Consider the following 17192-nt stretch of genomic DNA (forward strand, 5'->3'; position numbering starts at 1 on the left):
GAGAGTGTGGGCCAGCAGCTGCAAGTCTGTGTGGCTCTAAGATTTACCCAACTCTATATTTCTGGGAACAGGACCAAAGTAAATAGGTAGCAAAAGCTAAAATGTTACAGCAAACTTTCAAGCCGGCAGAATATAAGGAGCTCCATATCTGGATAGAGAGCGGTAAAGGAGAGAAGCTTATTCTTTAAGCCATTTTATATGAGGATGTTTATTTATTGTAGCAAAAAAAGTGAGAAAATGTCACAAGGGAATAACATCAATACGATTTCCACAAGAACAACATAGTGACCGATGACTGTTACCTTTCTTGATTAGCACTGTTATTCATTGTTTGCATTTGACAAGTCTTCACTGTAACAGACCACAGTTGTTCCACGCTGACTCAGAGCGCTCTGATCTACAGTGTGACCACATCCTGTGTGTCTGTGCCAGCACGCCATCTTTACACCATTCATTATCAGCACTGGGATTACAGGCTTACAAATACCGAGTCATAGCTCAAGTGTGTGTCAGCCGTCTCTCACTGGGGATCTACAGTAGGAATAGTTAAGCTGACAACAGTGAAGCCCTGTATGTCTTCGCCACAACTCTCCACTGCATACCTTTCTCTCAGCAACCTTCCCCTGCACGGCGTCCCATTTGTCCTTTAGGTTGGCGAGGTCCTGTTCTGTGTTGCTGTCCGGACCCTCGGGTGTTATGGCAAGCAGCTGTTGACCCTTGTTCATCAACTCCTGATACAGATCCTCCTTCACCTCCAAGGCAGAACACAACTCCTGCAAGAAAACATGACATAATGACATGAGGGAAGCCATTGTCAAAGATAATGAATTATAGCTCTTATAAATGTATTTATTAGGATGAACTCCTTGAGATGCACCATCTCGTTTTCAAGGGGGTCCCGACAAAAGCAACATCTTACATACATACATGAACAAAATAACAAAAAGCAAAGCATGACAAACAAGGACAAACCACGTACAGTCTGTTAAGTCAAATTCATGAAGTAATACAATCATTATCTGCTTCAGTGTTAGACAGAACAGGAGGATCTGAATGGTGTGTAAGTAATTGGTTAATGCACAATATTTATTTCCCTTTATATTTCTAGTACAAAAATGCTGTGAAAATAACACTCTTAGAGGAAAGGTTCCCACAACTAATGCCTTTGTTTTTGGCCCCCTCATTACTGGAGCTCCTTCAGGGGGCGTTTGTTGTGAAAGTGTCTGTTCCATTAAAGAAAGAGAAAAACAAAGGAGGGAAAACATTCCTAAATTCATTATAGTCAGACGTGGCGAAATCAATTCGATACGCTTTAAAAGGCTCCGTGTCATCTTCTGCAGGGGGATGCAAGCAGTGTATTTTGCAATGTCATTTAATTTTCACACTTCAGATAAAACACAGAAAAGACATCGTCGTCTCCTTCCAAGCCTGCTATCTGTATGCGGCCTTTCACAATGTTAAACACATACCAGATGGGCGTTAAGCTGCTCCCGGGCCGTGTCTGGTAAGCCTCCCACAGCCTTTGATGCCAACAGCTGACGTTCTGTGTCTTTCAGCCATTGCTGCATATCTTCTATCTCACCATGGAAACCTTGGGCCTACAACACAATACAACCTGATTCAGGACAAAAGGTGTCACGCACATTCATTGTTAGCATCCCATGGGTGAGAGGAGGATGTCTGAGTTATTAATTCCTCACATTCATTAGCAGTAGTAGTGGGTTTTTGCAGTATTTAGCGGTATAAACTAAGACATTTAATTCAATAAAGCATTTGATAAGAAATTCAATAATTAGAAAGTGTCACTTTTATTTAAAATAAACTGTTAAAATGGTTGAACTTTTAAAGCTCACCGAATAACAAATAAATAATAATACATATATATTCTTTTTTGGCAATTTTTCTGATAAGAACACCTTTCTTTAAAACCTTCTAAACCTGGTCAAGATTAAGTGTTATGTTAAACAACATTCTTAACATTCAAAAGTAAGTTTCCCTTATCCCCCCTGACATCAAAGCATGCTGCTAAAGGTCAAAGTTATGAATAGAAATTAAAAAAAGGAATGAGGAGGGGGCAGAGAGAGGGATCACTCCTCCAAAAACAATTGATGACTTTCACATAACTTCCTTGCTACCCTGGGAGAAAATAATCAATCATGGCTTATTAAACATCGAATAATGACATGAAGGTGATTTAAGTTACAGTGAAAATATTGTTCATACCTGAAGCAGAGCGCTCTTGAGTTGTAGCTTCCTCTGATCCGTCTTCTCCAGGATTTCTTCCCACCGCTGGTTCAGGTTCTCCAGTTTGCTCTGCAGGCTAGAAGCTTCCTCTCCAGCGCTCAACTCCACCAGGTCTTTACCGGCCTTATTGACCGTCTCGACCGTCGCCTTGTGAGCAGACACATCATTCTGTAGAACCTGTGGAGATAAAACAGCCAGAAAAAAATTAGATACTGGGTGGAGGGATCTGAAAGACACATTTAAATCTACATGGATAAAAGGTAATTTTGGAACAAACAATAGAGGGCGATACATCCACTGCATCTCTGATGTTTTTCTGATGCTCATTTACAAATACATGAATTTGCACTTTTTCCGTACATGATGCTTGGCGAGCTCGATCTCCACGGCTTTGGGGTCTCCTCCAGTCTTCCTCTGGTCACTGAGCAGCTCCTCGGTGTGGCTCATCCAGGCCAGCAGCTCGTCCAGTGCGTGCTGGAACTGACCCAGAGCCAGCAGGCCTCCCTCCAGTTTGTGCTGAATTAACAACAGATTAAACCATTAGATATTACAGCGCGTGAAAGCACTAGCATGTAAACATTACAAAATATTCCATGGATCCATAGTTGAGTCTGTTTTTAATCCAAGAGTAGGATCTCTTAATGTCATACAAATGTCATTCATAGAGAGTTGCATACTGTATTCAAACAGCCTATAGGCCTTTTAAGTCACTTTTGAAAATGTATCTTCATACAATGGCTTTCTTATAATATCTTCTAAAATTATACAGTTTTAAAATGTGATTTTGGTTTATTTACTTTTCCTTATGCTTGCCAGGTTATTTAAACTGTTTCTTGTATTTTATAACTGTCTTGTATGTGTAGATTTAAAGCAGTTTGCAACACTGGTTTGTTAGTGTTGTTATTTTCTTTTCTGTCATGTTTGTTGGTCTGTTTGTCTGAATGTTGGCGGGATAACAAAACAAATACTGGCCTGATTTTAACTAAACCTGTTGGAAGGGTGTACCGTAGGCCAAATATGAACCTATTAAATGTTGAATCCTGAATCCTGGGGCAGGTGCACAAAATCCGCTCTGCGCATATTTCCCCATTGAACATAAAGTGTGTGCATAAAGCTTCCCCTCTACATGTGTCCCTTTTCCGACCTGTCGGCTGATGATCTTCTCGTCGAGGTTGTCCCAGAGCATTTTGAGCTCAGACATTGGCTCCTGGATGGCCAATCGGTCGGCCTCCTCCGTCACCTTCTTCAGCAGGAGACCGGCCTGGTGGTTCAGGCGCTCCATCTCGATCTGCAGCTGGTACGCCTCTCCTTTGAACTCCTGGAACATACAGTGGTACAACCCAATCAGTCAACAGAAATACAAAAGCTTGTTGGACAAAACATCAAACCCCGGCTATGCTCTTTCAAGCATTAAGGACAATGTGACAACTTTATGAAGCAGAGATTTAATACAAACTGGGGAAGGTATGCATCATCATATTAATACAGCTGTGGTTATGGCAGAGACTCTGTAGCACTGAGTACAGGAGTAAAGTTAGATATAAATACATAGGACATAGCAGAAGGGAATTATAGAAATATTCTGCTGTTAATTATTTAAACAGAATTACAAGACTTTACCTTGTGCTCTACAATCTGCTGCTTGACAGTTTCCAGGTCTGTGCCGACGGGTGACATTGAATCCAGTTTGCCCTCCAGAATATCCACCCAGTCAAACATACCCTGTGAACAGGGTGGGAAACCATTGTTACTGAGAGAAAACAAACTTAGTGCACACACAGGGAGTCATGTTTCACATCTACTGTCATGTTATGCACCAAGTACAATTGATCTGAAGTAAATAATATCATAGTAACAAAGTACGCAAACAAACAAAACAATTAGAAAGAAGCTCTTCTCTTGAATACATTTTAAAGGTGTGTTTTCAGTCAAACTAAAATAGTCTTAGAGAGGACTTTTTCTTTCAAATCAGGAAAAGAGTTCATACACATGAGAAGAAGTCTGAGCAAAATAAAGCGAAGCGCTGTGGTTGCTGTTTATTGTTTCAAATTTAAAAAGGTCTCATAAAATGTATCACTTCATCAAGGGCAATAAAAGAAGGGTTTTACAATCTGGCTGGCTCCTTGTGTGTGTTTAACTCTAAAGTGCATGTGCACGTCTCCATTACCAATTCTATAATTAGTCATACAATAAAAACAAATAACAGTAATGAAAAAGTTGTATGAGTCACATGAAGATTCAGGGTAATTTCAGAAGCCTTACTCTGTATTTTTTCAGAGAATTCTTTAAAAAGTGATCATAATACCTGCAGGCCGTCCTGAAACTGCACGGCAGCCTGCATGGCTTCTTCCAGCCTCTCTACTCTCTCCTTCCAAGACTTATTCAGATTTTCCCACGCTGAGTTCACCTGGAAAAATGATCGGGTAACTTTACCATAAGCCATGTGTAACCACAGAAAACAGCATAGACAGTTAGAAGAAAAACTCTGCTGCTTTGGAATGTCCTCTAGTACCTCATCAAGACTTTTCTTTATCACAGGTTTATCAGGTTCCCCGCAGGCAGTCATGAGCTCTTCACCCTGTGCTCGAACCACTTCAAGCTCCTCTTGCAGCCCATCGATCTCCTCTTTAAATCCCTGTCGAAACAAGAAGCCGTTGTTAAACCTAAGAAGTGCTCCATCACTCTTAATCACCCATTCGTTCATTCAATGATTTAACTCACGGAGGGCCACATACAGAGACACATACAAAAGGCTGGGCCCCTCGGGTATATTGCCTCATAAGTTAAGTTATAAGTTAACAAAATCAATCAAATGTAGGTAAATTATGCTTGATACTTGAATATGCTTCATCACAGCTTTCCATAGGGTTTCATTTTTTTGGTGGCAGCTCATTCCTTAAAACAGAAACCTCAGATTGCTTATAATAAGGGGAAATAGGAAGGGTCTATTTCAGGCTTCTTATGTAAATCAGTTATTGCGCTTTTTTTAATCAAGATTTGTTTGAAAATGTTTTCAACTTTATTTGACAGAATTTATTTGAAAAGTGGGCGTCTTAAAACATTAATACTCTGTAATATATATATTTAAGAAGCATATTCCATTATATTTTTAGAATTTGCTGCGGGCCAATTCTAAATGGACCACGGGCCGAATTGATTTAACCTGTTAAGCCCCGAGCCTGTTTTTCAGGTCTCAGGCTCGAAAATGACATTCCCAGAACAAATGACCATATCTTCCCTTCTAAAAGGGGTATATTAATAATATTTTTTCTCAAAGCAAGGTTACATCTGTGAGTTGGATTTAGAAGTGTCAGAATCAATATAGATGTTTTTATTTTAAAGTCAATTCAGATTGAACACAGTAAAAAAATGTAAATTATTGTGTCCGTCCAAAAAAAAAAAATTACTTATAGTGAAAACCACCCCTGAATGATGGGATGGTAGACTAAAAGCTTTAGGAATCCAAACTATAACATATAATAAGTACCCTGTATGAAGATTGATGCAAAACAGGTGAAATTCGAACTTTTTAGAGAGATTTAGAAAAATAAAACCACTTCTGGGGTCATTTGGGTGCATGTTCCATATCTCTGGCCCCCCTCGGTCGATTTTGATGATTGACATCTCTTTTTAACGGTTAGAGCCAATAGAATCGAGGGGAAGTTCCTAAAAATCCATCTAAACATTACCCATTGGTGAATGAGTGATGCGCAGCCAGAATGCCCCGGAACCGGAAGCTGTGATACACTCTGGTGGCTATCATTAAGCAGCTAATATGAAATCTTCGTTTTTGACATAAAAATGGAATGATGGATTATCAGTAATCATTTAAAAAATGACACACAGACACATTGGATTAACCATTGGATTAACCATCAGCAGCGTTTTTATCGTTTTAATGCCATTGATCAGAATAACAGCTAAAGTAAGACGATCTCCCGTGAATGCTCCGTAAAGCTACGTGTTGTGATGTCTGTGTTTGCTTCCCGTGTCGCGAGTTCTGATCGCTCAGTGATGATACTGAAACCTATATAATCTGTGGAATCTCAGCTTTAATCTGATATCATGTATGTGTAGTTACGATAAGTAATAAGGGTATTTTTTACCTTGAGTTCTGTGCTAAGTGCGTTAGCATTCTTTCGCTCAGGGCTTATTTAGACGCTTCTTGTGAGACTTGTGCTTTGTTTTGGTAAAAATGGTTCATATCTTCAGTTAGCTGAGTTTCTAACCCATTAAGTGAGTATGACACATTAATAGGTTTTTAAATATTAAGAAGCCCTGAGAGACACAGTTTCGTGAAAAAACTAAACGCCGGACCCGGATTAGGGTACTCTCGGGTTTAACAGGTTAACTCCTAGGATCTGTCTACCTCCACAAACTCCTGCTGCTGTTTGACGACAGAGGGATCGACCCCGGGCTCCTCCAGCTCTCGCAGCAGGTCCTGGCTGTCTTTGATGGTGGCGATGAGAGCGCAGTGGTCGCACCAGAACTTGTCGGCCAGGTCCATCACATCCAGCAGCTTGACCTCCCGCTCCTCCAGTAGAGCCTGGATGTCGCTCCAGAGGAACACCATCTGGTCCAGTTTGTCTTGTACAACTTGTGTGGCAGGAAAGGAATATAGAATAAATGAATGAAATACAAAATGTGATACTAACAGAATACCACAGATATCAGCATGTATTCTTCGGCTGAGTGCTGGGGAGCACAGCTGAGAGAACACACACATTTAATGAGAAACAGTTTGGTCTCCGTTTATTGCTTTGATTTTTTATTGCAACTAAAACTAAGAATGGCATTCTCATTAAAGTCACACCTGGAGGAAAGCTTTGCGCAATTCAGTAAACAAAAATGCTGACTCAAAACTCAAGCTAAGATCTTGAGTCAAGGATTTTAACCAAGGAGTTTGCATGTTTTGATTGGAGGAGAATTATAGGTTTGGTCTGCGATGTTGTGCAGTAATTCTCAATGTTTTTCCAACTTTTGACCTGTTTATTGTACTATTTGTCTTTGTGGCTCTTACATTCATCCCATAGCCTGTTATGGAGGGAAAAAATGCATACCTTTGGCAGAGATATCCTTATCTGCTCCTTCAGATCTTGCAATCATCTCCTCGCCACGCTGCTTCAGTGTCTCATAAGAGGGCTGCAGTTTCTCCAAATCCACAGAGACAGCTTTGTTTTCCGTAATCTGCTCTCTGATCTTTTCCACCTCCACTGAGATGGATGGAGGCTGCCGCAGGCGCTCAGCGATCCGTTCCAGGGATTCCAACATCGGTTCTATTTTATCATGGAACTGGTGGAGGACGAGGAGACGAAGTACTTCAGTTTGTTATTAAAACCTTATATTGTAACATCTCTGAAGAAAGCTGGGACAATGTTTAGCTAACATGTTACAGAAATAAAATTAATGTACAACAAGACATTATCATAAAACCTATTGGTCAAACTTTGTAATCGTAACTTTATTATAACATGAAATTGAAAGTACATTTGCTTATCTTATATATAAAAGCAACACAAATATAAGTAATTTAACTGCTCCTCACCTGGGTTGATTTGGAGGTGGCTTCATCCAGAGCCGCTGCTCTGTCCTTGACGTCAGCCTTGAGTTTGGTGTAAAGTTTGTCAGTCGCTGTGTACTTCTCTCTGATGGGCACTCCCTCCACCGGGCTAAGTTCAAGAAGCTGAGGTCCTGTCTTATTCATCTTGTCGATGTGGGGCTTATGTTCAGAAATCAGCTCTCTCATTTGCTGGGGAGGATAAACAGGAGACATATTTAGTTTTTTATTTCTCAATCATGTGTGTTGAACTGTTGCTCGTATCGGCTTCTTACCCTGAGCTCCTCTTGCTGCTGCCTGAGCGTTTCATACTCGATGGAGGGTCGAGGCAGCTTGCTGAAGGCGCTGACAGTTTCCTGAAGCCACGGCCACATCTCCTCATAGGTCTCCCAGAACTGACTGGCCAGAGACTGGGCGCGCTCCAGCTGAAGAAGGCGCTCCGAGTTCAGCTGACTGACGGTGCCGTACTTCTCCAACAGAGTCTGGGTCCTGGCCTGTTTCGGAATCAACAAGAACCTTTAATATCAACCACCTTGAACTGTGTATTAACTAATTATTAACGTCCCACTTCTAAAATAGGAAGTAAAGTGTTTATACCTTCAAGATTTCTTTCTCCTCTGGGTTTTTACTGTTCATGATGGCCTTTCCTGTTTTCACAATATCATCCACTGCATCCTTGTGCCTCATGATGTCCATGGAGAAGATCTGGAAAACCGGTAGAGTGAGTTTGGCTGGACTTCTTTACAAAACAAACCGCTGTGTTTACTGTACTTTGTTCAAATGGAGGCTGTGACTATCCATACACACACATACACAGTTTGATAGACTGACCTTCTGTGCTTGGAGCTGGGCTGTGGTTTGGTCCTGCTCCAGCCTAATCTCGCCCATCGACAGCAACTTCCCCTCAGCTTCAGTCAGCCAGGAGAGCTCAGTGTCAGCCGCCTGTTCAAACTAAAAACCAGAAAAGAGACCTTTATATTTTACAAAGCTGAAAACGATTAGGTCAACATTAAACAAGGACTTATAGGGTTAATAAGGTTACATTCAATTGAAAAAAAATGAGAAAAGCTGTTTATTGGTTGCTCTGGTTTACCTGCTGTGACTTGAGTATCTGAGCGTTGATCTGGTCCACTTGCTGGGTGACGATGTCGCAGACGCCTCTGTACCGCTCATTGTCCTCAGTCACTAGCTTGTTCAGAGCCTCTCGGGTGTGCCAGGGGATCAGATCCAGTAGAGAGCTGCTCAACTCATTCACCTTGTCCATCACAGTTTTCTGGTCTTTGCTCTCGTTCAACAAGGCCTGGATAACATTACATAAAAAAGCACCAACTTTAGCATAGTGAACAGAAGCTTACTGAGTAATTACAGTGTTTTCTCTTAATGTTATTGTAGAAACTCCTACCTTCTGCCTTATTTGTGCATGAATGAGCTGCTCGCCCACAGGCTCCTCATCAGCAAAAGCGCTGACCTCAACCTCTACCTTCTCCAGCCAGGAGCTCAAGTCCTCATGGGTGTTCTGCAGCTTAGCAGAGAGACTCGAAACATGCTCCAATGTCTTCAAAACGCTGTCACTCATTGAGTTGATCTCAGCATACTTTGTTTTTATTCCATCCAGTTTGCCTTGGATCACAACCACCTCATCACCTATAAATAGAGAGTAAATTATTATATATTAATTCAAGGAGTTTTGTATTTCTGCTGTAGTATAGGTAACTACAGTATGCTGTTAGTTTTGCAGAACATAGAGCAGTAGCAATGAGAGTCAGGTAAGCAGTATTACTCATAAATGTAGTCAGTGCCATACAATTTAAATGCAATATTTACTTGTAACGTGCAAAAATGACTGACTGATAGCAAATAGTTTGACATTTTTGGCAGAAATGATTAGGCATTTTCACTTTGGATTGATACTGCACACATATCTGACTGGTTTGCAGTGTACATGCTGGAGCCAGCACCCGTTAGCTTAGCTTAGCATAGAGACTAGGAAAAGCGGGGAAAAGCTAGTCTGGCACTGTTTAAAGGTGGCCAAATAGGCACAGTCATTTCCCCAAGAAAGTTATTAACTTGCACAAATAGGAAACTGCCCGTTCTTTCTGAAAATTAGATTATAGATTATAATAGAGTTCAACATTCAGAACTCTGGCCAATACTTTTTAATACACATCATAAGATGTCTGACCTTATTAAGAGAGCGGTTCAACAGTGGACAGAGACACAATTGTTTGAACTGTGATAGGGAGTCATAAAGTCAAACATGCCTGTTGTTTGCTTCAGAAGCTCCATCCCATTAGCGATGGCTTGGTCAACATTCTTCTTCCTCAACTCAATTTCACTTTGTAGGGCCTAACAAAGGAAAACACAACCTTAGGAATTAATTGAGAGAGAAAATAAATGTTCCACTGTAAGCAATGATAACACACAAACAATAAAGTGATTGATGCAACTTAAATGAAAGGAGTACAAAGTGCGTGGCCTGGAGAGGAGTGTATACCCGTTGTTCTGCCAGCTGCTTTTCAAGAACATCTACTTTGTAGTCCTCCGCGGACACTTCGCTCAGCCTCCCGTGCGCCTCATTCAGCCAGTTCATGAGAGCCACCTCGTCCTCTCCGAACACCTGGGCGTTGGCCAGAGCCTGCTGCAGCATCTCAGCCCTCCTCCTGCATCGCTCCTGGAGCTCTATGTAACCAGACTGAGTGGAGTCCAGTTTGGACTGAACAAACTCCTTTTCGTCCACTGAGCTAACAGCTTTGAGCATCTGACCCAGACTGATGGCCTGTAACAGGTCTTTACTGTGATTCATAATCTCCTCCTCTAAGGCCTAACCACAGGGGATGGGAAACAAACCAAAGAAATATGACACAAACAGAAAAAACAAAAGAGGTCAACTGAAATTATATAAAAAACAGAATGGGTAATAATGAAATGCACCAACGTGCAAAATGAAGGAAATGAAATTCAGCTGAACAAAACCAACTGTATGATAAAAACAAACAGCAATGATGAAAATGATGATATTACCTTATGCTGGGATATTTGGTCTTCCAGCCTAGACGTCTCAGTGCCGATGGGTTCAGAGTTGGCTAGGTGTTTCTCTGTAGCCGCCAGCCACTCGCTCAGGGGCTCCAGCGTCTCGTGGAACTGCTGAGTGACCACTAAGATGCTCTCCAGTTGCTTTTGCCTGAAACATTTATGAAAATAGTAACGGCAATGAATCATGAGCAAAGGAAAGTAATGTACAGAGTGACAGGCAAGCTTATTCCATTATTAGTTAATAAAGAAATGATCTACATATGAATAACGTTTAAGAGCCATGTTCTGAACTGAGAGAAAGGTAAGGTAGGTCTACTTTTAGTTGGAGTTTCACATACTTTTAAATATACCCAGATTTAAACGAAGGCAAAACCCAGGTTAATAAAAGGGCAAGACTTTACTATTTAATTTAGGTTGTTTCATTAGCAACCTTTGACGTAATAGTTTGACATTTCTGGAAATACATTTTTTTGAATTGTCTTGCAAAGAGTTGTTTAAGAAAATACATATCACTTCCATTTATACAGGCTACATTCTACAGAGGCAAAAGTTGACACCAGCAGCCAACTAGCTTAGCACAAAGCCGGAAAACAGGGGAAGCATTACAATGTTTTAAGTCCTTCATTAGCAACATTTAACTGTGACGCAAATTAAACGGTTACATGTGTTTTATACAGACCTGTTTTCAGCCTTCTTGAGCAGACTGTCCCACCGCTGTGCAAGGCATTCGATCTCCTTTCCAACCTTTTCTTTATCCACAGACTCTGCCAGTTGTGCAACCTTCTCTCCCTCTTTCTTTATCAGCTCCACTGTTGGTTTTCTGTCATCCAGCAGTCTCTGTAGGAGCTGTCAAAGGGAAACAAAGGAGGAGAGTTATTGGGTGCCTTTAACTAGCTCTGGCATTGCTTGGTGGTGAAAAACAGTAAATGTAACGGGCACAGATTAAGTGTCCATTAAACCAACAGCTTTGTTTATCACACTTTTGTTCAACAATGGGTGTCAATTAAATGAGATGGATGGCAGAGTCATAATGCTGTGTGGATTTTCTGGTGTTGAAGTGGAACGATTAAACAGAAGTGTAACTGTGGTTTTATGGCTTTATGCATTTGTACCGCGTAATACCAGCTTACTTTCTGCTCTTGTATCTGTGCCTTGACCACTTTGAATTCTGCAGATGGAGGTTTCTGATTGGCCATAAGCTCTTCTGTGTCGGTTAACCAGCTGAGCAGTGATTCCAGGGCATCCTGGAACCTCCCACAATGCAGCAGGGCTTCATGCAGCTGGGCTGAACGTTCAGCGATCTGCAAACCACATGGTAAATAAAGATTACACCTTTGTTAAAGCCAACTGAAAACTGCACCTAGTAACTCAAAGGATAAGACTACAACAACAAAAACAGATGACTCATTACATTGACAATATCTCTCTATAGTTTCACTAATGACCACTATTCAAAAGCAAAGAACAACCAGTCAGACCGGTTGTATTAAACAAATAACCTTTTTATTGAGGGTATTCCACTTTGTGTTGACTCCATCCAGGTCATCCTCAAGCTTCTTGGTGCTCGTGCCTTTAGCAGCGTTTTGTATCAGGCTGTGGCCGAGAGAGCTGATGTCCTGAAGATGCGTCTGCAATGGATCAATGTCGTCTTTCTGGAAAGCCTAAAGACAAATGGAACAAATACGAATAAATATGTTATATAATAAGCACTCAAATTACGAGGAGTTTAGTCTTACTTGGAGGTTCATAGAAATGACTGGATTACTGTTCCAGTTTCAAAGCACAGAGAACTAATGACACATTAGTTTTACTTGATTTTCAGAACGAGACCAATTAAATAGCTGATTCTTTCAATTTACAGAAAGATGACTTTGATCTTGATATTATAGGGGGATACAAATTCAATTGACACCAGGAATTCAGGTTTGTTGTTAAAAATCCAGCTGACATAAACAACTCTCTAAACCAGTCAGCAGCTTCTAGAAAAGGAGAGTTAACAAGTAAAGGCACAGCTGTGCACAATCCCATTGAGCGGCTGCAAGGGTAAGCTAGTAAGGAGGAGATATAAGTTAAAAGTGAAAGGTGTAAATAGAGTATATATGTAGATATTTAAATTTTTTCTTCCATTTTTATTATAATGAATCCATCTGCATCATTTATTTGTTTTGCTTTCTGCAGGAAGTACATTTTCCCTGTGAACAATCAATTCAGATCTTGTCTTGAACTTTTGTAATTTAAAACCTATTTTACTAATCATGTTATCACATATAACAAAAAGTTATAGCCAGCAACTGGGAAAACACCATCAAAGAAGCAAAACATTTAGTAAAAACATGTGTAACCAGCTAATGAACAAAGAAATGAAGGGTATTTTTGGGCACCTGTGGGGAGAAAAAACCCATAGGGTTCATTTCAGGACAAGCAGCGATGGCATTCAGTAAGGCCTCTATCTCCTGCTCCCCTGCGTGCTGGAACGTCTGTAAACCTTTAGGCAGACAGGCCTCGACTGATTGCAGAAACTCCTCCAGGTCCTCCATGTTGTACTTGGACGCTCCTTGCTCAACGGTACATGGTTTTGCCTGCTGGCAGCTCTCTACGGGTAGAGTTACAGAGTTTCCGTGCGTCTCAGGCTGTGTCACCACCACACTGACCAACTCACAGTCCTCCTGAGGTGACACATCCTCTAACAACTCAGCAGTGGATAGCTCATCATAGTCTGTTAAAGTCCTTGAGCGCCATCCGGAGCTGTCGTTTTGGGTCCTAGAGGCTGACCCCGAGGATAACCTCCCTGTGGAGTATTTGTATTCTCCATTGCTCAGGGTATCCTTTACATTTAGATCCACCACACCTGATTCTGTTTGTCGCAGCCCCTGCACCAAGCTGCTGCTGTGATAAAGAGTCCGATTGTCCCTTACCGGTGAGAAAGGGAACTCCCCCTGCCCCGAGCTCAGCGATCGCCCAGCTCTTAGGTCCCCAGACATGTGCATTGCCTCTGAAGACGAGAGGCTCCTTGTGCCGGGGCCCACTCTTTTGTGGGACCTATGAGCATGTCTCTCCCTTTCCACAGTTGGGCTGTACAGACCTGAGTCCTCTTCAGATGTCAGTGAGCTGGTCATACTCTGCCCTCTCCTGCCATTGATCAACCCCGGCCTATCCACACTCCCCGAGCACAGGGTCCCACTGCGGCTTGCATACTCCCCCAAGTTAGTTGGGGCAAAAGTCCTCCATGAGCGTCGCTGATGCGGGTGATCCTTCTTCTCGCCTGGACGTGTCTTAGGTAGCACTGTGTCAGTCGCCCTGCTTATGTGCCCATTGAGCTTAACTCCATCAAAGACTCCACGTTGGTCGAGGATGGCAGGTTTGCGGGTTCGGAGCTCAAACGAGCTAGAAGCAGAAAGGGCTCCATTTCCACACAAGTTGCTAAAGTCTAACGTGCGTTGAGTGTAAGGTAGGGTGCCCGTGAAGTGCCTGGAGGAAAGGCTGCCCTTAGAGCCTGAGTCTATCTGCTCGTTGAGCCGGACAGTGTCATAAATGGACCTCTGGGGCACATAGCAGTCATCAATGTTCAGGTCCTCGTCCTCCCCCTTCCCCACACAGGAAGGGTTTTGTCTGAGGCAATCTGGTCTGCTCAGCGGTTTGCCCATGCTAACACAATTGTTAATACTCACTATAAAATAAGATTAAGGATGAGGTGAAATCCTTTGAGGTATATCTTGTGCAAAATGTGTAATTTAAAAAGAAACACAATTTCACTCATTTACAAAAGAAGCAACAAAATGATAACTGTCCTCCTCTTTTCGATGGTTAACAAATAAATATCAAACGTTTCCACTTGTCTTGTTAAAGATCAAATCTACAGTTGCTTGTGGAGATTTCATTTTAACACAAAGAAGTTGATCAAAAAAAAATTCAAATAAAGGCTTTAGAAATACAAATAATATAAAAAATCCCAAACAAATGCTAGGACTGTATAGCAGCTTCATACTCCGTATTAGGAATACAAATCCAGTCTTTCCACACAGTTACTTATCCCGAGAATATTCCTTTAGGCTCTTCTACGTGCATTGCCAAATCTTAATCATTATTCCTCTGGTCCAAAGTGCTTCTTTTCCCCTGAAATCCTCACAGCATCCACGAGAGCTTGAGGAAAATCTTCAGTGCAAAGTGAAAATATCCACAGGCAAATCCAGCAGGCTCTACGTAAAACTGTGGGCAGTTCTGAGGAGAGCTGGTACTCCTGGATAAACAAAAAAGCCTGCCCTTTCTCCCTCATCGCTCCCTCGCAATGACAGACACCCTCCTGGCAGAGGGTTTCATGCCCCGCCCCCGCTCATTATTCAGACAACATCTGCCACAACTCCATTTGTGCCGAGAGCCGCTCCGGCACATGTTGATTGGTGGACACATGACCCTTTTTTTCTCCTCCTTTCTAATTCCCCCTTATGTCAGCATGGCCCGTATGACATCACTTCTAAGCCATCTTCTGCATCCTGACACAATCACGCATTTTTCTTTCAGTGAATGAGGGAATGGGGAGGGGAAGTGATACGCACCAGATTTCTTCTACTTAAAAAAAAAAAAACCTAGACCAGCAGGCAGCAGCAGCTCCCACTCTGATGACATCACACTCTTCTGAAATAGATACACATTTTTCCTTTTTTCTCTCTTTGCCCTCTGTTTTCTTCTTGTGGACGGTTGCTGTGGACCCTGCAGATATTGTTAATTACTGTGGAATGCTGAGGGAGGCACAGGTCCCAGGTAATTTAACACCGACAGCTCTGCCAAGTGCATGAAGGCGCTTTTTATATCCAGTGACCGGGGCAGGAGAAGAAAGGAGAACAGGGGAGATAGTGAAAGGAAGTCATTTTTGTTTCCTGGATTGTCTTCACCATAGCAGATCAGTATAGAGCTGAACAATCCCAACCGCTTTGTCCAGCTCTGTATGCATGAGAGGAGATGGATAGAGGACACTGGCAGTGCTAAATTAGCAGTTAAGATCTGGATCTGAAAAAGGGATGTTCGGTCACTGAAACCTGCATAATTTTTTCATTTGCAGGCATTTAAATGTCAGAACACAAATTATCATTTTTCTCTTTGGGGTCCCTTTGTCCCCAGTGTCCAAAATATATTTGATACTTTCTGTACTTTACAGAAATGATGAACCACAAAAGAGTTAAAAACAGCAAATACGCTGGAAGCTGGAACAAAAAACGTAAAAATATTTTTTTACAGACAAGTTGATAATACTTTACGTTAATTCAGTTATTATCCACCAAACAAAGCAGGCTGATACATTGTATTAACTAAATAGTCGGCTGATCATCTGAAGATCTAGATGTCGGTTTAATCACTTAGGATGGAGGCCTACTTTGGGAAAAAAGACTAGAACCCTTTCATTAATTAAAACGTGCTGCTTTACATCAAAACAACTTAAATTCGACTTGTAGGGCAACTGTCCTTCAGAAGTTTCACGTTTTACTTTAAGAGTGTATCAGTGGCAGTGAGTCAGCGGTACTACATGGTCACGATGACACTTTTTGCCCTCTTTAGCGTCAATGAATGGGTTAGCTAGAGTATGATTCAGATGCTAGAAACTCCTTCCCGAACTTGTAAGAGACAATGATGTAATGTCTGAAAGAAGGGACGCCAACCCCCAGGGGTGTTGAGTCACCAGAGCTGCCCTTTAAGGTTCATGTAAAGATATACATTCGCCAGGACTCCCTCAGGCGTGCTCCTGCGAATCTCAAGTGAAAACAAGAGTAAACACATGAAGTCAGGCTCTCTCTTTCAAAACTTGACCTAAAATGGTAACAGCACATAAAAGAGAGGAATCCAAGAGCTGTCTTTCTCTGTTTATTTCTTTCTCATCAGCTGCCAATAAAGTCCACTTACCTACAGAAATAAGTGCCTGATCAACTGAACATATAACAGAATAGGACACATTAATGACCTAATGTTGCAGCTATATAACGAAACAACCAAAGTTCCGATACTGCTCTTGTTTGTATGGGTACGAATTAGTACAATGGGGGTTTTCCACGAGCAGCTGAGGCTGTATATGCCCTCTCAACCCAGCCTGATGACAGGACAAAGAGGGGGTAGAAACATGCACCATGACAATGCTGCTGGCAACTCTTTGAATCAATCACTCCTTTAATAGTTTCCCTGCGAGGCCTAAACCAAATTCCACACAATAACATAAAACCCCCTACCCCCACGATATTTTAATCCATGTATCTCAACTGGAGGTTTGCATGTAACCCTCCTGCCTAAGTGAAGCACCCCCGTAATTACAAGAAAAATCCCCTGACCTATATCTTAGCACAAATCTGTGCCACGGCTTTTACATTGTTTTATT

At 41.7% G+C, this 17192-nt stretch overlaps 1 protein-coding gene across 19 annotated transcripts in view; it reads right to left on the reverse strand.

The window, feature by feature from the left end:
• The window catches only part of dst (dystonin), a 106161-nt gene that overhangs the window by 14645 nt on the left and 74324 nt on the right, over nucleotides 1–17192 (reverse strand). For 17 of the 19 annotated variants that reach the window (XM_034201877.1, XM_034201879.1, XM_034201888.1 and 14 more), the window contains 22 exons: nucleotides 12334–12495; nucleotides 11965–12135; nucleotides 11514–11680; nucleotides 10823–10982; nucleotides 10296–10622; nucleotides 10063–10147; nucleotides 9204–9445; nucleotides 8895–9101; nucleotides 8633–8752; nucleotides 8399–8506; nucleotides 8077–8295; nucleotides 7790–7993; nucleotides 7305–7536; nucleotides 6614–6840; nucleotides 4757–4879; nucleotides 4550–4651; nucleotides 3865–3966; nucleotides 3389–3562; nucleotides 2605–2760; nucleotides 2224–2421; nucleotides 1470–1598; nucleotides 603–773 (listed from right to left, as the gene is read on the reverse strand). In XM_034201877.1, the coding sequence (XP_034057768.1) occupies nucleotides 603–773; nucleotides 1470–1598; nucleotides 2224–2421; nucleotides 2605–2760; nucleotides 3389–3562; nucleotides 3865–3966; nucleotides 4550–4651; nucleotides 4757–4879; nucleotides 6614–6840; nucleotides 7305–7536; nucleotides 7790–7993; nucleotides 8077–8295; nucleotides 8399–8506; nucleotides 8633–8752; nucleotides 8895–9101; nucleotides 9204–9445; nucleotides 10063–10147; nucleotides 10296–10622; nucleotides 10823–10982; nucleotides 11514–11680; nucleotides 11965–12135; nucleotides 12334–12495 (3786 nt within the window). The remainder of the gene's footprint in view (nucleotides 1–602; nucleotides 774–1469; nucleotides 1599–2223; nucleotides 2422–2604; nucleotides 2761–3388; nucleotides 3563–3864; nucleotides 3967–4549; nucleotides 4652–4756; nucleotides 4880–6613; nucleotides 6841–7304; nucleotides 7537–7789; nucleotides 7994–8076; nucleotides 8296–8398; nucleotides 8507–8632; nucleotides 8753–8894; nucleotides 9102–9203; nucleotides 9446–10062; nucleotides 10148–10295; nucleotides 10623–10822; nucleotides 10983–11513; nucleotides 11681–11964; nucleotides 12136–12333; nucleotides 12496–17192) is intronic. The other 2 variants (XM_034201894.1, XM_034201889.1) reach the window with 1 other exon arrangement.

This window comes from Gymnodraco acuticeps, unplaced genomic scaffold (assembly GCF_902827175.1).
Source record: "Gymnodraco acuticeps unplaced genomic scaffold, fGymAcu1.1, whole genome shotgun sequence".
In the NCBI taxonomy this organism is placed as follows: Eukaryota; Metazoa; Chordata; class Actinopteri; order Perciformes; family Bathydraconidae; genus Gymnodraco; species Gymnodraco acuticeps.